Raw genomic sequence first — 20,788 nt, 5'->3', positions numbered from 1 at the left:
TGTATCATTCTGCCTACTCTTGATTCCATCTAGTGTATTTTTCTTTTCAGTTATTGTAGTTTTCAGCTTCAATTGCTTCTTTCCTATATTTTCTCCCTCCTTGTTGAAGCTCTCACTGTGTTCACTCATTCTTCTCCCAAGTTCAGTGAGCATTCTTATGACCATTACTTTGAACTCTTTGTCAGGTAGATTGCTTATCTCCATTTTATTTAGTGCTTTTTCTGATATTTTGTCTTGCCTTTCATTTGGGACATATTCCTCAGACTCCTCATTTTGCCTAATTTTCTGTGTTTGTTTCAATATTTTACCTAAATCAGCTAACTCTCCTAGTCTTGAAGGAGTGTCCTTACATAGGAGACTTCTTGTGGGACCCAGAAGTGCAGCCTTCCCTGGCCACCTGAGCAAGGCACTCAAGGGATATCCCTTATGCGGGCTGTGTAAGCCATCCTGTTGCAACTTGGCTCCAACTATGACATGTTTGTGGGAGGGGCTTTCTCTCAGCCTGCTGCAGAGTGCAATCATGACAACTACGGTGCATTGGGAGTTGAGTCAGGCCCATGGCTCAGCTTCTGGTTGCATCCACATCTGCTGCAGCACATTGGTGGGTAGGGCCAGTCCCAGGCTTGCTGCTAGGTACATCTGTTACTGCTTTGACACAATTGTTGACGGGGCTATTCCATGGCAGTCTGCTACGTGCATCAGCAACTGTTGCAACACATTGGTGGGCAGGATTGGCCACTTTACTGTTTGAGAGGCATGTCCATGACTGCAGGAGTGATTTGGTCAGTGCGGTTTTCAGTGAGGTGCACCCACTGGGACTAGCAGATTAGAGAAAGAATTCCAAAATGGTACCCATCAATGCCAATATTATCAAGGTAGACTGAGATTGCAAAAATGGCTCCTGTTAGTGTCTCAGTCCCAGAAGGGTCTTGGTGGTTTTGTGCCTCTCTGGCTGATGATTTAAAGTCAGTAAATGAGTTTGTTTTATCTGTGTTCTATGCATTTTTCAAACTGGTGTATTTGTGCTGGTTTCCATGTTAAGTTAATCTACACCAAGCACTTTAAGAGCAGGTTTTGCATTCCATATAGTTTTATAATTTTCCTGGACATAATTCTCCTTGATTTTCAAAGCCCAGTGTTTGGGGGGCTTGTCTTTCCTGTGCAGGATCTAAAGGTTGTGGTGACTGATGTGGAGCTCAAATCCCTTTAATCCTCAGGGAAACGTTTCATACCTTTGAGATCTCCCCTGATTGTGGATTGTTGTGGCTGTGGTGTGGTTTTTCTTTGGTGAGCCCATGACTCTGCCTTTTTTTCTTGACTTGATGCTGTCCTTTTATCATTAGTTTTGGAGGTTTTGTTCATCCAATCTTCAGGTCTCCTTCAGAGGGAATTATTCCAAATGTAGTTGTAGATTTGGTGTCTGTGGAAGAAGGTGAGTTCAAGATCTTCCTATGCTACCATCTTGAACTTCTTCCCATATACATATTTTAAAATGGATTGTAGGTCTAAATGACAAAGCTAAAACTATAATACTGCTCAAAGAAAATATAAGCATAAATCTTTGTGAGCTTGTATTATGTAATTCTTCTTCACATCCTACAAAAAGCGCAAGCAACCAAAGAAAAAGCAGATAAAGTGGACTTCATCAGAATTTACAAAAACTCTGGTTCCAATGACAACATCATGAAATAAAAAGATAACCTATAGAATGGTATAAAATATTTGCAAAATATCTGATAACGGATTTCTATGTAGAATACATAAGAACCCTTACACTTCAATAATAAATAAAAACAAATAACCTGGGAAAAATGGGCAAATAAACTGAAGAGATGTGACTCTAAAGGATGTATGTAAATGGCTAATAAAACCATGAAAAGATACTCAACATCATTAACGATCAAAAAAATGCAAATCGAAACTACAATGAAAGGACATTTCACCCATTAGGATTGCTGTAATCAAAACTACATATGATAACAATTGTTGATGTGAATATAGAAAAATCAGTGCCCTCGTACACATAGTGGGAATATAAAATTGTGCAACTGCTTTTTTGCCTGTGTTTTCTTCTAAAAGTTTTATAGTTTTAGCTTTTCCATTTTGATTTTTGATTGAGCCACAATTCCTCAAAAAGTTAAACACAGAGTTACCATTTGACCCAGCATTTCCACTCGTAAGTGTATATCCAAGAGAAATAAAAACATATGTCCACAAAACACTTTGTACACAAATGTTTATAGAAGCATTATTCATCAGAGCCAATAAATGAAAAAAGTGAAATGTCCATCAATGAATGAATGAATAAATAGGGTGTGGTATACCCACACAATGGAATATTATTGATCCATAAAAAGGAATGAAGTCCTGACACATGCTACAATGATGATAAACTTCGGAAACATGCTAAGTGAAAGCAGTGCTCTCTGCTGTGCTAAGTGAAAGAAGCCAGTCATAAAAGACTACATGTTGTAATTTTGACTTACATAAATTTGTGAATTTGACTTATATAAAATATGCAGAATAGGCAGATCTACAGGGACAGAAAGTAGATTAGTCGTTTCCTAGGGCTGGGATGTTTGGGGAAAAATGGGGGCTGTCTGCTAAAGAGTATGGGGTTTCCTTTTAAAGTGATGAAAGTCTTCTGAAATTGATGGTGATGATGGTTTCAGAACTCTGAAATTACTAAAAACCATTAAATTGTGCACTTCAAGTGGGCAAGTGGTAGAATATGTGAATGATATCTCAACAAAGCTGTTACAAATAATAAATTAATCTGGACCTTAGATACATTGTGAAGCCAGAGAAACAATATTGTTTTAAAATATGGTATTTAGGAAATAACCACTTGAAATAGAAATACCAGAGATCTTAGAGCTCTCCCTGACCTGAGATTAATGAGGAGGCTTCACAGCATCAAGGAAACCCCAATAATTGTGTACAAAATAAGGTGAACTCATGTAGGTGCATTCTTCTGGAAAAGTGTCCACACATTTAAACAGATTCTCAAATTAACAGGACACAAAAAAGAATAAGAATCATTACTCTAAAAGAATAGAAGGCAGAGAATAAAAATAATTTGCTTTTTCCCTATTCTAGTTTCTTCAAATCATTTCATCTTCTCATTTTATTACATCTAGAACACATGATTTGAAGGTCTAGATCAAATTCTGTGGGTAATTCTCTGAATATCATCTCCTTCAGCATCTCTGACTCACTTCACATCTTGCCCTAATAACTGGTTTTTCATATCTTTACAGTGTTACAAAGTAGTTGAATAAAATTGGGATGGCCTCAGGGGAAAGAATTTTATTCTCTAAAATTAGCTCTTTCCAAATTACTTTCATTGTTCTTTGTTTGTTTTTTGTTTTTTTTGTTTTAAAAGATTTTAGTTTTTTCCTTTTTCTCCCCAAAGCCCCCTGGTACATAGTTGTATATTCTTAGTTGTGGGTCCTTCTAGTTGTGGCACGTGGGACGTTGCCTCAGTGTGGCTTAATGAGTGGTGCCATGTCCGTGCCCAGGATTCGAACTGACGAAACACTGGGCCGCCTGCAGCAGAGCACGCGAACTTAACCACTCGGCCACAGGGCTGGCCCCCAAATTACTTTTGAATCTATCTCACCTCACATCAGTGAGAACAAGGTGTCTTCATGGTATCTATAACCCTTTTGATCCAGTTTTTCAATTTAACCCTATCACTATTTAAATTCATCACTCAAATCTTTGCCACCTTAGTTGAACTTCTCCTATGGGGCATTTCATCTCATCCCTGAAATTTCCTACATAAGCCCTTGTAATTAGGCTCCCATCCTTCCCTCTATACTAAAGCCACTCTCTATAGAACTCCTCTGACACAAAGTCTAATCAAATTCAGTGACCTTCCCGGGGACAGAATTCTTTATTTCTCAATTTTGTCTGATCACTTCTTCTAAAATGTTGCTTTTGCTTTGACTTCCACGGCAAAGCCTAATTGATTCTCTTCTTAGATGGCTGAGAATATGACAAGATGGGCAACTTTGATTTCACTCAAGATTCCTCTGCACTTCTATGGCCCAGATTGCCATTAAGTCTAGGTTTGAAGAAATGAAAAATCTCCAAGCTAGTCCTTGAGCTCCATTCTCATCATACAGAGCCCTCTACAGGATGCACAGGATAATTTTCCTAACTATTATATGAATTCCATTCTTGTTTTGGCTTATATTTCTTCCTTATCAAATCCAAATTTTCCATGCCAGCATTCATGCTTACACATTACTTGACAAACACCAACCTACAACTCTTTATCCAAAGTCATTTTCAGTTACACTCAATTAAGGCTTCCCTTTTCCATTTACTTAATCTTTTTGCCAATACACACCTCTGAACTTCTGCATACACCATTCAATACATTAGAAATTCCCTATCCTGTCCTTCACTGAAAATATTTAAAGACCTACTCAAACCTCAGAACATGCCGGAAGCCAACATTGGTCAAGCCTTTCCTTCTCATTCTTCCATATGCTGCTGACTAGAAATGATTATTTCCGTCTTCATTTTGTCTTAATATTTTGTAACTTTTTTGTAATTGTATCTATTTCACCTGAGTTGTATACTCTGTCCTTCCTCAAGCATATTATTTACGCCTAAGAACAGGGTCCATGTATTCTAGTCATTTAATAATTTAATTTTAAATTTTCTGCGATGCTTAGTGCAGATCCATGCATATAATAAATACATAAAGTGCTTGTCAAGCATTTTTTTGTCTGACCATTTAAACATCCCTGGTAGCTACAGAGTTAATCAATGAACCACAAAATGCACAAGCAATCAAATAATTGAGCTATTGTTAACATTTACCTGTTCCATTTTGATCAGGAAACAATCAATGAAGTCCCGAGGATTGTTAATGTCTAGAGATTCTTGGTGTTCTTTTATTTTCTCCAAAAGATAACTTTTTATGTCAGCAACATTTTTAAGTAATTTTTTATGCCTCCCTGGGATATAATCAATAACAGCAGGGAAATTATTACAGACCTAAAAAAGAAAAGAATTATTAAATAAAAAACATTTAATGTATATATACACCAAGTCCTGGTTAGAAATTGTTACTATAAAAATGAATAAAATATGATTTCTACCTTGAGGGGGAAATTTTCACTGCACATATATAGTAGTTCTCTATGCTTACAAAGTTTTCAGAAAAAGAACTATGACCAGAGGATAAAGATGACAATCATTTCCTATACTCATATATAATTTTTAAAAATAAAAATCACAATTATATAAAATCATTCACTTTTTACATCAATTCTTTCCGACAACCTGGAAATATAAGGTGGCATGAATTGCTGATTCACATTTTGTAGATGAGAGTAGAGGTTAAGAGAGTTTGAGTAACTTAATAAAGAGCATAAGCTAGTCTCTGCTATTTCTCATTTACATCAAGAGCCTTACAAACAGAATCAGTACTTTAGAATGGAGAGAGTCTTGAAAATACCTAGAAATCCAACAGAGCATTTTATGGATAAAATAACTATGCACAAGAGCAATTAAGTGACTTCTCTGAGATCACACAGTTATCTTTGAGACTGAATACAAGACAATCCAGCTCAGCATAGGGTGAAATTGTGCTTGTTTAGGGTTCATACACCACAAAACCCAATCATTTTGTTTTTCCTAACCCAGATATCCTGCCAGCTAGGATCCCAACTGAAACATCTGACATTCCCTCTCTGTTCAGAGTTTCTGGCAGCCACTGTGCTCCCAAACATTCTCCCTCCTTTATATCCTAAATTAGGATATTTCTGCCAAGTAATGTGATGAGGAAGTCTCTAAGTGTTGATTGGAGGGCAATCCTTGTGGATAATGGAAGCCTTTCAACAAGAGCTTGGATATCCCTGAGTGCTATGGCCATAAATTTTGGATAGTGATCAAAATAATTTATGGAAACTGGGCTTTGAAGTTTAGTGGAAAAACCACTGGACAAGGAGCAAATGGACTTGAATTCAAGATCTGTATTTGGGCATTCATTTTCTTGTGTGTAAAATAAGGAGCTTGGCCATCTTTCCCAGAAGTTTACTCCATGACACTAAACTCTGAGCAGGACTCTGGTATTCAAACACTCACTTGACAGTATGGTCCCTATAGAATATTAGGCTTGTCAGAGAAAAGAATATCAATGGATACTCAGAAAGGATTTTGTCTCACCTGCGCCCATGGGGAGCTCAGAATATTGACATTTTCGTTGAATAATTCCAACAAGTTAAGAACATTCTGATCTGTATAATCAAAACGATTGTGGAAAATAACGGAGCAGATCACATTGCAGGGAGCACAGCCCAGGATAAAAGTGGGATTGCAAGGTGAGGCTAAACAATTGGAAACATTTAAAAATAACATTAGAATATACATATAAAAGTGTTTATCTTTGAGATACCAGAGAAAATAATTTTAGAAACTTTAAAGCAAAATTTACCTAGCTATTCCCTTAACAGGGAAAATTTGTAATGCATAAAATCAACATATGACTTTTACGCTAAACTTGAGTTAACCATTACATCCCAGCTAGTTTAATAATGGTTTTCCTAATACTCTATTCACATACACCACTTATTTTTAAACCATTCTAAACCAGGGTACCTCTTATTTTGGAGGGATATAGTGCACACTTAAAGAGGTCACTTTTGAAAACACTGAATAATTTATCCACACAGAATCACTTCTATCTTAAAAGGCTATAAGCAATCAAGGACTGATATAGGAAGAAAAATTGTTAGTAACTTCAAACTTTTTGTATTTAGTGAATACTTGAAAGAACTGTTTGTAAAACAGTAGAAGGAAAGACTAAAGAGACAGAGATTATGGGTGAATTTCTGTATTTGAAGGAACAAATGTAAAAAAGGAGAATGCACTGAGGATTTCTTGGAAAAAAATCTAACATATATGAACAAGAGTACCCTCAAGAAACAAGAAAAATCTCAAATAAACAGTCATATACCCTACCTAAAAGAACTAGAAAAAGAAGAACAAACAAAACCCAAAGTCAGGATAAAGAAGGAAATAATAAAAATCAGAGCAAAGATACATGAAATATTAACTGAAAATCAATCAAAAGGATCAATGAAATCAAGAGCTGGTTCTTTGAGAAAATAAACAAAATTGACAGACCCTTACCCAGACTCACTATGAAGAAAGAGAGAAGACTCAAATAAAGAAAATCAGCAATAAAAGAGGACAAATTACAACAGACATTACAGAAATACAAAGGATTATGAGAATACTATGACAAGCTATATGCCAACAAACTGGATAACACAGATAAAATGTATAAATTCTTAAAATTATACATTGTTCCAAAATTGAATCAAAAAGAAATAGAGAATCTGAATGGACCAATCGCAAGCAAAGAGATTGAAACAGTAATCAAAAACTATCCCCAAAGCAAAAGTCCAGGACCAGATGGCTTCTCCAGGGAATTCTACCAAACTTTCAAAGATGACTTAATATCTATCCTTTTCAAACTCTTCCAAAAAATTGAAGAGGAGAGGAAGATTCCTAACTCCTTCTATGAGGCCAACATTACCCTGATACCAAAACAAGACAAGGACAACACAAACAAAAAAATTACAGGCCACCATCACTGATGAACATAGATGCAAAACTCCTCAACAAATATTAACAAATCGAATACAACAACACATTAATAGGTACATACACCACGGTCAAGTGGGATTTATTCCTGGGATGCAGAGATGGTTCAACATCCACAAATCAAACAATGTGATATACTACTTTAACAGAATAAAGAATAAAAATCACATGATAATCTCAATAGATGCAGAGAAAGCATTCTACAAGATACAACATTCATCTATGGTAAAAGTTCTTAATAAAATGGGTATAGAAGTAAGGCACCTCAAAATAATAATGGCCTTATATAACAAACTCACAGCTAACATCACACTCAACAGTGAAAAACTGAAAGCTAATCCTCTGAGAACAGGAATGAGACATGGATGCCTACTTTATCCACTCTTATTCAACATAGTACTGGAAGGTGTAGCCAGAGCAATTATGGAATAAAAAATAAATAAAAAGGATCCAAGTTGGAAAGGAGGAAGTAAAATTGCCACTATTTGCAGATGACATGATTCTATACATAGAAAACGCTGAAGAATCCACCAAAATACTATCAGAAATAATCAACAAATACAGTAGAGTTGCAGAGTACAAAATCAACATACAAAAATAAGTTGCACTTCTACACACGAACAGCGAACTAGCAGAAAGAGAAATCAAGAATACAATTCCACTTACAATCACAAAAAGAAAGAATAAAATACCTAGGAATAAATTTAACCATGGAAGTGAAAGGCCTATACACTGAAAGCTATAGGTTATTGTTGAAAGAAATTGAAGAAGACAAAGAAACGGAAAGATGTTCCATGCTCATGGATTGGAAGAATAAACATAGCTAAAATGTCCATTTTACTTAAAACTATCTACAGATTCAATGGAATCCCAATCAGAATCCTGATGACATTCTTCACGGAAACAGAACAAAGAATCTTAAAATTTGTATAGAACAACAAAAGACCCCGATAGCCAAAGCAATCCTGAGGAAAAAGAACAAAATTGGAGGTATCACACTCCACGACTTCAAAATATACTACAAAGCTACAGTAATCAAAACAACATGACATACATATGGTCAATAATTTATGACAAGGGAGCCAAGAATATACAGTGGTGAAAGGAGAATCTCTTTAATATATGGTTCTGGGAAAACTGGGCAGCCTCGTGGAGGAATGAAATCAGACCACTATCTTACACCACACCCAAAAGTCAACTCAAAATGGATTAAAGACTTAAACGGGAGAGCTAAAAGGTAGGAGATAAGCTCCTTGACATTAGTTTTGGCAATAAGTTTTGTATTTGACATCAAATAAAAGGCAACAAAAACAAAAATAAACTAATGGGACTAGATCAAACTAAAAAGCTTCTATACGCCAAAGTAAAATGAGAAATTTCCATTTCAAACTGAATCCCAGGTAAGGCAAACAAAAAAGTTTAAACTGATAAATGGAGTCCTTTATTTCTTCATTTCATACATAGAAAACAAAAATAATTTTCTACATTAGGAAATAGAATCCACCGTCTCCAATTAGTCCCCAAATTTAATTTATTTGGGCAAAATGGCCCTCTTATGGACCTCTGGGATATTATTCTGTAAAGTCATCAACAGAATAGTATATTTTAATAAATTTTAAAACTCGATCATCATTTTGTCAATTCTATCATTTTATAGGTAAAGAAATGAGAAGAAAAGTGTTCTTTTTGGTGGAGATATGCAAAATGGAATGGTAATCAAATGATCAGTAAACTTTATATATAAAAAGCTCCCAAAGGCACTTCTATAGATTTAATGAGAGGTGACTTGAATCAGAGACGATGTGAAGAAACAAAAGGGCATTGAATAACAGGAAAGCTGTTGAGTTATCTGCTCTACACCAGGCTCCTTTACACATTCCAGGGTTCTAACCTTTCAAAAAAAATTTCACTTTAGCCAAGGAAGGGAAGAACAATTTGAAACACCTAGAAGATGTGTGTGTGAGAGAGAGATTCACAGGTAAAATTGAATGTACAGTCTTTCCTTTTACTTCATTTGGGAGATAAATTTTAATACAGGTCACTTTGGAATCCAAGCAGAAAATCAAAATCATCATGAAAAGCACTTCACAGGTTACTAGAGCTGGTAGTGGGAGGTAAATAGTTACCATTTAATTCTAATCAAAATTCCAATAAAGATGGGGGGGCAGAATGAGCAAAACTGAAAACAGAGCCAATTAGACTTAGGGAGAAGGATTAATATTAGTTGATGTCTAGTTAAATAAATCATTACACAACTTGATATTTGTTTATTTTGCAGAATTATGCTATAGTATGTATATTCACAAAATATGTAACTCAATATAGTAACTAGTGGCTAATAGGAAATAATTCATGCTGATGGTTTTAAAATCATGCTTTGTTTATGTGAAAATTACAAAGATATGCCAAAGCAATTAAAACTATATATTAAATTATAAGCCACATATAGCATCATTACTGGTGGAAACTAAGCAGGGACATTGGAAAAACCCCTCAGACTGAACAGTGAGAATGAACAAACAAATACAGTCCATTAATTGAGAGAACAAGCCAGTTAGTTAAGCAACATAAGGGTGTGAAAGGTTATTCACACTTGACAAGAGCTTCTTGGTGAGATCTTCTGGAATAGTTAACCCAAATTACGCTATGGGGAAAACAATGCTCTTTAAATTAAAAAAAAAATAGACTCAAAACTTTCCACTTTTACAGTATAATGATTTGAAAATAAACAAAGCTGGGACAGAATAGGATTAAATGACCTTTTATGCCCACATTGTATGCACAATCATGAGTGTACACACACAGCAAGCAGACACATGTAAAAACTCCCTTAGCTCTCTGCTTCACACTCTCCCTCCTTCACCTGAGGGCTGGTAGCCACTCCCTTAAGGAAAGATTTGTCTGCCCCTGAAATATTTTCAAGGACATTATTAGAGGAGTTCTGTCTGTTAAAGTCAGACTTACAGAGTATAGAACCACTCACCACTTGTTTTCCTCAACTCCTCCACAAGACAGCAGGCTTCCTGTTGAACACGATCTTCAATGCTCCTCTTTCCCATCCCGAAATTCCTCAGGGTCATGAGGGAAAAGCGCCGGATCTCCTTCCATCTCTTCCCATTGCTGAACAGTATTCCTAACAGAGGGGAAACAGAAACTCTAAGGGAGGTTCTTGCCAGGGAAGAGGAAGCTGACACCTCGCAGCTTCATGGATGAGCCAAGCTCTGCTGAAGAGATCCCTAAATTCATATTTTCCATCCTCCCCAGCCAATGCTGAACATGCACACACACACCTACCATGTCCTTTATTAGCTCTTTCAGCCAGTGGGAAACTGCCTCTTCCAGAAAACTCCTCTCCCAGATCAATCAGGGCTTCCTTCACTGCTTTATATCCATGCAGCACCACAGTGGGCTCCAAGCCCAAATACAGAGTGAACACAGGGCCATAAACTTTTGAGAGCTGGGAAATGGAAAGATAATGCAAACATTAGCAAAAGAAGTCACATTTTGTGCATGATTCAACTGATATTATCGTCCTTTATTTTATATTTTTATTCTGTCATCAGCTTTAAATATTTCTGAATTTTATTAAATATGAAGATTATTATAGCTGCCACCTGTAGATGCCCATGAAGTGCCATGCAATGACTTGGGCAATTGGTGCACAGATTACATTTAATCTTCACATCAACACATTCAGCAAAGTTTATTTGCTCTATTTTACCAATAAATAAACTGAAGTCAGAGAACTACAAATTCTTTTGCAGTGTACCATGGCTAATAAATAGAAGACCCAGATTTGAATGTATGTTTTGCCAGCATCTCATGCTTGAGCAGTTTATCAGTCCTCAATGCCTCCCACCTTTGGAACAATATGAGGTTGATTGCTCCAGGATCACCTGTGGAACTCTTCTCTTGGAAATTCTGATTTAGTAGCTCTGTAATGAGTAATAAAAATCTGTTTTGTAAAATGAGTCCAGATGATTCTAAAACCTCCTCCAGTTTGAAACCACCAGTATTGATAACACAGAAGGAGATCAAGTATCACAGAGGCAATGCATGAACATGTAGCATCTCATGGAAGAACAATTTCTTCTACCCTGCATCATTCATAGGGTATAGACAGCAGCTTTGTGCAGAATCCAAAAGGACTCTTGTTAACACCCAATGGATCCTGAATAATCATTTCTTTCACTCAATTATGCTGATCCTCCTCCCATAGCTATTTCTTGACATTAGACATAATTTGCTTCTTCAGAGAAGTTTACTTTTCACGACTAATCTGAACAAATTCTATAGCTCACAAAGAAGGTAACTTCTTGAATGAAATTTCTAATCTTTTTTCCTTCAGGCAAAAAATTACAGCAAATGGTTATAAAACAATTAGAGCAGCAACACTCCAGACTTTTGCCACTTTATTATTTTGACCCTATCCCAGGATGACTTAAATATTTCTCTTTTCCAAAAATGCATTACATCATTCTACTATCTAACAATGACAAACTAGAAAAAGCATGGAAACATTAAACTGTACAGTGAGGGGCCGGTCCATGGCCAAGTGGTTAAGTTCGCACCCTCTGCTTTGGTGGCATGGGTTTTTGCTGGTTTGGATCCCGGGTGCGGACATGGCACTGCTCATTAAGCCATGCTGAGGCAGCGTCCCACATAGCACAACCAGAGGCACTCACAACTAGAATATACAACTATATAATGGGGGGCTTTGGGGAGAGGAAAAAAAGAGGAAAACTGACAACAGTTGTTAGCTCAAGTGTCAATCTTTAAAAAAAAAAAGTAGTGAGTATTTTCCATGCAATGATCTATTTTAATCATTTGCCACCAGGAGTACACTTTACTTAAAAGTAAAGATTAATTTACTTACCCTTTGCAAGCCACAGAAGGAGCATAAAACATACTTACATTGATGAAGGATTTGCTGATGTCCTTAACATCTAGCTGCAGGATATTTCCAATAATAGGGAGAGGAGTGGGGCCAGGTGGAAGCTTCCCTTTCCTGGATCTCTGTTTCCAGAGTGAAAGGAGAAGCAAACAGGAGAGACAGAGCCCCAGGACCACAACCAGATGCATTGTGTCTTCCTACTTAGACTACTGTGACCCTGAAATCCAAAGTTTTTATAACACTCCCTGTTGATTCAACATGTGCCTCTTTGATGTATAAAGTTACCAATCAATAAGCTAAGTCAACTCATCTCCCTTCTGAGTGGACTTTTGGTCCACTGATAGAGATAGAAATAAAGTGTCGTTTGGCCTTGCTCTTCTTCTTTCCTATCCACTATCCTCAAGATTCTGGGTTAGCTGGTCAGAGATAGGGCTAGGAAGTGTTAATTAAAAACAAACAAACAAAAATCCTTAGGCCTCAAACGCAGCCAGGATAAAGAACCACTGAAGTAAATGATTTGATCCAAAATATTGCTCAACATTCTAGATTCTCAGACTGATGATCAGTTGGGAATTTACGACTTTAGGGGAAATCAGTGCATTCTGTTTCCTATAGATAAAAAGTGTTTATCTTGTAATGATTTACCAAAACTAAGACACTTTATCCTTGAAAATGGAAGACTTTTAATTATTTTAATGTACTGTACTAACATTATAGCCGCCTCGACATAAAATAGCTAGAAAAACTCACATCTTGAATAACCATACATATATCAAGTAAATAGTTGAGTAAATATACACATCTTTTATCATTAAGCTCCCCCCCAAATCCCAGGAGAAGAGTTTATTATCTTTTGTTTTTAAAATGGGTAAAGGGAGACTCTGGGATCTCACATATCACAGGTGGCAGGACTGAGACTAGAACTGAGACCTTCTCATGCTCATTGTGGCACACTATGGCTTACGCCACACGCTGCCTGAAGAACAATTTCGAAAAACAAAAGAAAGCCTCCAAAATACTAATTACTCTGAATTTATACCCCTTGATCCTGTTCACAAAATAACAGACTTCACATTAAATAAATTGCCCTTATTTGACTCCAAGGATAAAAGAGCCATAGATTCTCCACTCTGTTACTCTCTCTATCACTGCACAGGTGAAACTTGCTCAGTGTAACTTAGGGAGGAGTCAGTCTCAGAGAATTTAGTGGGGAAGGACTTGAGAGACTATGGCTTCCTCCATTTCCCAGTAGCATCCAGACACAGGCTCTTCTGTGTTTTTTGGCCTGTCCTTGTCAGAAATATTGAAATGAAGTACCATATGCAGATGGAGATTATAAACAGAACAATAGGTGTGGAGTCAGTGGAGGATAGGAGGCAGAGAGTTCATTCAACAGACCCACAGCACAGAACCACCACAACGTTCAGACCTGACAGGAGACGACCTTTAGTGGTCATGAGGATCTAAATATCACGGAACGATATACATTAGTAGGTAACTAATGGTCGTGTTTGTACATAGACATGTTCTATAAAGATATCATTGTATTTGTTCCAAATTGATTAGTGCAGCTATATCTAAGCTCTTTTAGGAAGGGAAAAATTAAGATTTGTCAAGACCTCAGTTACAAAATGTTTTAGTTTTCATTTTTACAGGGAGACGGACAATTAGAGAATTTTCACACCCATCATATCCCCTTTGGTTCTCTAAACTATCTTTGTCTAAGGTGAAATTATTCTCATTTTAATGATGAGGAAGCTGGCTTGGAGTTCCAGCACTGTGGCCAAGGACACATAGACTGCAGGTAGCTCAGACCCCACATGCCCTGAGTCATGCATGCCACCTCCAAGCAAAATACTGAGTTCAAGCAAGTTCCCCACACTGACTGTGTACTTTGATTCAATATTCCGTGATTCACTCTAAAAAGTCGTGTCAAAAACAAATATTAATTTAGTTAATAATTACAGCAACTGTTGATTAAAATGGGGTTCAAAAGTTTAGTTTTGTAACCTTTAGAAGTTGAGTGAGTCCAGGTCTCGATGAAACTTTTATCCAGGATGAAGAGAAGCAGTAGTTTGCTGCTTGACTCACATAGACCCAAACTCTACGAGATATTCACAATCTTATTTTAGGCATAATTTCATTGCCTTAAAAATCATATCCATTGTGCTCCACCTGTTCAATCCACCCTCCTTTAAATTCTTGGCAACCACTGATCCCTTTACTGTCTCTACAATTTTGCCTTTTCCTGAATGTCCTATACTTACAATCCTATAATATATGGTCTTTTCAGTTTGACTTCTTTGACTTGGTAATATACAATAAAGTTTCTTTCATGTCTTTTCAGGACTAAAGAGCTCATTTCTTTTTAATATTGTATAAGATTCCATTGTATAATTGTACCGTGGTTTATTTATCCATTCACCTACTGAGGGATATCTTGGCTGCTTCCAAGCTTTGTCCATTTTGGATGAAGCTGCAAAAAAAATTAATGTGCAGGTTTTTGTGTGACATAAGTTTTCAACTCATTTGTTTAATACCAAGGAGTGTGACTGCTGGATGGTACAGTAAAACTGTGTTTAGTTTTTTAAAGAAACTGCCAAACTGTCTTTCAAACCAGTTGTACCATTTTTCAGTCCCACCAGCAATGAATGAGAATTCTTTCTGTTCCACATCTTGCCAATATTTTGTGTTGTCAGCATTTTAAATTTTAGCCACCTCATTTTTGATTAATTTACAATTCCTAATGATGTAATATGTTGAACATCCTTTCATATGCATATTTGCCACATCTGTATATCTTTTTTGGTAAGGTATCTGTCAGATTTTTGCCCATTTTTCAATTGGGTTGTTCATTTTCTTATTGTTGAGTCTTAAGAGATCTTTGTATATTTTGGATAACAGTTCTTATCTGATATGTCTTTTGTACATATTTTCTCTCAGTCTGTGGCTTGCCTTTTCATTCTCTTGACAGTGTCTTTCACAGAGAAGAAATTTTTAATTTTAATGTAGCACAATTTATCAATTCATTCTTTTTTCATGCATGGTGACTTTTGTGTTGTATGTAAAAAGTTATCATCAGACGTCAGCAAGATGGTAGAATAGAAGATTTACCACTCATATCTCCACACAGAAACAATAATTTGGCAGCTATCCATGGGCAAAAGTGCCTTTGTAGGAGCTTTAGCATCCAGAAGGAGGTCGCAAAACCCCTGTGGAACCTAAGACCAAAGAGGGAAATTTTGAGAAGGTAGATCTGAACCAGTGGCAGGCTTGCCAACCATGGTCATAATAACAGGTCTGAAAACAGCTCCACTGCGCTGTGGACTCAGCTACAGCCCCATTAGCAATGGTCGTACTTCCAGCATTGTCTACCAAGCGACCCTGGTTGAACCCTTCCAACCCACGCTTTAGGTAACAGGCCATCCAACCTTCGTCCCAGCTGTGGACGCTGAAGTAGGCTATGATGCATCTCCAGCCCATTTCAGTCGTGGTGCTGGAGCTGTCCTGCCCAACTAGGGATTAGGCAAGAGACACACCCATCTGTGCTCCTAGAGGTTGGCCCGCCTACCTCAATCTAGTGGTTTGTCTTTAAGACCACAGTGGGAGGTCTTAAAGCGGACCTGTAACTCATTTCCTTTCCCTCTCAGTCACAGTCTGGGGAATAGTCCTGCCAAGGGATCCCACCTAGTGACTAAGTAAGATCCCTTCCAGGGAACCAACAGGAGCCACACATGTCCTTGCATGTGATAACAGATATGCCATCAACAATGGACCCTGACGCAGACCTTTGGCCCAACACCAGCCCTACTGACCAAGCTGCTGGAGTCAGTCCCATATGCTCAGGGACCCATAGGATGCATGTCCCCCTACGTATCTGGTAACAAACTACAGACCCCAATGCAGAGGCAGCAGTAACCACAATAAGTTGCTCCAGTCCCATTCACCTGAGATCACAGAGGCAATCCCATTAGCCAAGGGACCAAATAGAAGAAGATCTTTACCTATTGAAACCAATATGTAAGGATTAGAACACATGTTTCTTACTCAAATGCATAGATACAAACACCAAGCTACACAGATCATGAAGAATCATGTGAACATAACACTATCAAAGGAAAGTAATAAAGCTCCAATAACCAATCAAAACAAATGTAGATTGATGAATTGTCCATAAAACATTGAAAATAATCATTTTAAATAATCTCAATGAAATGCAAGAGATCACACATAGACAACTAAACAAAATCAGAAAAACAATACATGAACAAAATAGGAAGTTTAATAAGGAAATATATATCATCAAAAAGAACCAAACAGAAGTCCTGGAGTTGAAGAATACAATGACTGAACTGAAAATTGGAACAGAGAGATTTGAGGCAGATTTGATCCTGCAGAAAAAAGAATCAGCAAACTTAAAGGTGAGACACTTGAAATTAGCCAGTTAGAGGAACAATAAGAAAAAAAAAACGACGACGATACAACCAACATAGGAGCTCCTAAATATATAAAGCCGATATTAACAAATGTAAAGAGAGAAATAGACAGCAATACAATATTAGTAGAGACTTCAATTTCCTCAATGGATAGATCATCTGGACATAAAATCAATACAGACACTTTGGACTTAAATGACATGTTAAACCAGAAGGACTTAACAGACTTTTACAGGACATTCCATGAAAAGCAGCAGAAAAAATGTTTTTCTCAAGCACACACGGAACATTCTACAGGATAGATCACATATTAGGCCACAAAGTAAATCTCATATATTTAAGAGGATTGAAATTATATCAAGCCAAATGGTAAAACTAGAAATCAATTACATGAACAAAACTGGAAAATTCAAAAGTATGTGGAGATTAAATAACATGCTACTGAACAACCAATGGGTCATAGAAGTTAAAGAGAAATCAAAAAATATCTTGAATGCAGATCAAGTTCATTCTCATTTATCTTAGATTAGTCTCAATATTTTAGGTCCTAAAGTATATTCATAATCATGGATAAAATTAGAAAAATAAAACCATTAGAAGGACTAGGAAGAAAAGTCTAATTCTAAAGTATATAAGTCTAAATTAGGCACGTGAAATAAAGAGAATGAGTATAATAAGAGGAAGAAGTCATTTACAAGATCCTAAGCGATATTTTGCATAAGAGAGCTATGTTACTTTGGAGAAAATGAAGTTTCATGAAATCTATTTTCTCATCTTTATAATAATATTCAGAGTTGTGTTACTTTATTAATAATGCCATTGTAATACAGTTCTTTGCTTTCTGTCTGGTGCATAGATAATTATATATTCATGTCACACAAAAACACCAACTTTATACCCCCTGTAGTATCCAACAACCCTGCCAGTATATATACACCATATCCATTAACACAGAAAATAGCCCTCTGTAAAATTTTAATTCTTTGCAGAGCTCCATATCATAAAAACTTGCTCTTACGTTTTACACTAGAGGCTATACAGTTTTATTTTTCACACTTCTACGATCCATCTCAAATTACTGTTTGCAAATAACTTGTAGGGGAAAAGTTGCATTTTCTTCCAACTGAATATCCATTTATCCAGCATCAATTATTGAAATTATCCTTTTTCTGCTAAATTAAGTAGTACTCTCACGTGATCATATAGGTGTTACTCTGTTTCTAAACTCTATTCTAGTCTATTCCAAGTTGCTATCCTTATGCCAATATCACATTGTCTTAATTATTATAGCTTTAAAGTAAGTCTTGATATCTGGTATGTAAGTCTTCCATCCTGCTACTTCTTCTTTAGTATTGGCTTGATTATAATAGCTTCTTTGCATTTCCACACAATTTCAGAATAAATTGGTCAATTCCCACAGAAATTCTGGTAAGAAGTTGATTGAGAATTCTTTGAATCTACAGTGCATGTTGAGAGAACTGACACCTTAACAGTACTGATTATTTTCTATTTAAGAACGTGATATAACTCTCCATGTATTTGGATATTCTTTCATTTCTCCCAGAAATGTTATGTAGTTTGCAATTTTGAGGTGTTGCACATCATACATTATATTTACTCCTAGATGTTTGAGGCAGGGGGTTATGTTAGCATAAATGGTTCTTTTAACAATATAATCATCTAACTATTTTTTATTAGCATAAATAAATGCAACTCATTTTTGTATTAACCTTGTAATCACTTCCAATGGCTGTGCTTCTTTACCACCAGCAGTGTACTTCTATTCAGCCACACATTTACACCCTCAAGACTTAAATAGAACATTTTTAGCAGTTTACTTTGTTTATTTCTCTTTTGTGACTATTCTGAGCTAATTCTATCAAATTTCTATTCTTTGTCACGTGCACCCACTAAAGCCTCTGGTATATAGCTTAGTGCTCATCTAATAGTTGGACAGATATTTCCTTAGTAATCTAGAATCAATCAATCTCCTAGTCTTTGCAAAAGGCTCTGTGCATTGTGTCAGAGGATGCCTTCAACATTCATCCAGGCAGTTGCTAATTCTGCCATAGCCTTCTTCACTTCCTCTTACACAGAACCCCAAGGTTAGCCAGAGGCGAGAGCTTAGGGTCTTCTCAGGTCTTTCCTGAGCATGCGTGGACTTCTAATGTCTCACGAATATGTCATAGTTTTTCTAAGACTCCTATGAACAACTCAATCTCCAGCTTTTTTTTTTAAAGCGTTTTGGTCTATTGTTTTCCCCAACTGTTATCCACAGCTTCAGGCACCCACACTCCTGAAAATTGGCCTCTAGTTGTTTTCAACAAGTGACCCTGGGGAAGAGGCTGTTTGTACTGGGCAAGTTCATGGTCAGATTAAATAAAGGAAATCCTGCAAGTTAGCTCTTCCATGGAACCACAAGACAGGTCAAACAATGACAATTCTTTGGAAGTGGGCTTTGAAGAAGCTTCAACTCCATTCTGTCACCTCCAGTGGCTTTTAGGCTACTGCTTTTCACCAAGCTTATGTGCTGTAGCTTTCCAAGCTACCTTAGGGTAAGGGAGATAAAGAAAGGGAATAAGGCAAGTTAAAACGCCACAAAGCTCACTGTTCTTAGCGAGATTTATCCATTTTTCTTGAATAAACACTTTGCAGATCAGTGCAAGCCTTTGGTTAATGTCCAGAATTCTGAAAATGTTGATCTGATAATTTTTGGCTGTGTGATCATTGTTTTACATCAGAGAGAATTTTTAGGAGTCATCACTCCACACCATTTTGCTGACATCCTTCAGGCAAGGGGATATCTTTACTTTTTAAAAACTTATGGGGAAAGAATTCTGTATTTAACCCTTAACGTAAACGTTGTCTAGGATATTGGAGATGTCCTTTTGCAGAATAAGAAAGCCACATTTTTTTAATGGGTTTTTGCCAAGAGTGTTTATCATAACCAAGTATAGAACTTTACCAATTTTTGTATATTTATTGAGAAGTTCACATGTTTTGTCAGCTATTTTTTTTAATTGTGTGCCACACATTGTACATCAAATAATGCAATGATAATTTGAGGCTCTGGAGGACATTACCTTTCTCCAGCGAAAACTATGCCTCCAGCAACAGAAAATGTTTAGGCATGGATCAGTGTAATGCAATCAGCGATTAAAATTATTTAAAGCAGGACTCTAGTCTTAACAAGAACTCTTCAACTTTAGGCTTATTCTTAATCCTCTATTGTAGATCTTCATTGCGATCTTCAGGCTTCAACTGAAGTCAGTGTGTTTACTTGGTCTTTCTCATTTGGCAAGCTCTGAACTACATTTTTTTTCCTTCTAGCCTCGAAAATCTGCCAAAAATTCTTTTCAGGTTCTAAAGCTCGTAAATGACATTTTACAGTCAGCCTTTCAGCCTCTCAGCTCCTGATTTCAAATCATCAATCACCTCAAGGGTAAAATCACATCAAATATCAGGCTTCCCTATATGGATTCCCCAAACCCTCTGTTATCTTGTCCCCACAATTTTTATCACTTTTCCATGCTGCCAAACAAATATAAATGTACATATGTGCGTGTATGTTTGTGTGTGATGAGTAAGACAGAGAGAGAGAGAGACATAGACATAGATGTTGTTTCTGGAAATTTCTGACCGTTGCAATGAAACATCCTTTGCTGATGATAGAATTTCCTTCTTGAAAAATTCATAAAGGTAACTAAAAATTACTAAATCTGTCAAAGAAGTCAGTCTTCTGCATATACAAATTTTTGATCAAATAATGTTTGATTACAGTCATGATAGAGAAGTAAGCAGACACATAATTGAGTTAAACTTCAGTATC

The 20,788-nt window shown here is 36.6% G+C and overlaps 1 protein-coding gene across 1 annotated transcript in view; it reads right to left on the bottom strand.

Annotated features, from left to right (window-relative positions):
- Nucleotides 1-12,951, bottom strand: part of LOC103559690 (cytochrome P450 2C19-like) — a 28,053-nt gene extending 15,102 nt beyond the window's left edge. Inside the window, exons 1-5 of the mRNA XM_008533405.2 lie at nt 12,544-12,951; nt 10,924-11,086; nt 10,613-10,762; nt 6,187-6,347; nt 4,837-5,013 (exon numbers count right to left, since the gene is read on the bottom strand). Coding sequence (XP_008531627.1) covers nt 4,837-5,013; nt 6,187-6,347; nt 10,613-10,762; nt 10,924-11,086; nt 12,544-12,711 — 819 coding nt within the window. The 5' untranslated portion in view covers nt 12,712-12,951. The remainder of the gene's footprint in view (nt 1-4,836; nt 5,014-6,186; nt 6,348-10,612; nt 10,763-10,923; nt 11,087-12,543) is intronic.
- Nucleotides 12,952-20,788: the final 7,837 nt, after the last annotated feature.

Source organism: Equus przewalskii, chromosome 1, assembly GCF_037783145.1.
Source record: "Equus przewalskii isolate Varuska chromosome 1, EquPr2, whole genome shotgun sequence".
Classification (NCBI taxonomy): domain Eukaryota; kingdom Metazoa; phylum Chordata; class Mammalia; order Perissodactyla; family Equidae; genus Equus; species Equus przewalskii.
This window is presented reverse-complemented; position numbering and strand designations above follow the sequence as displayed.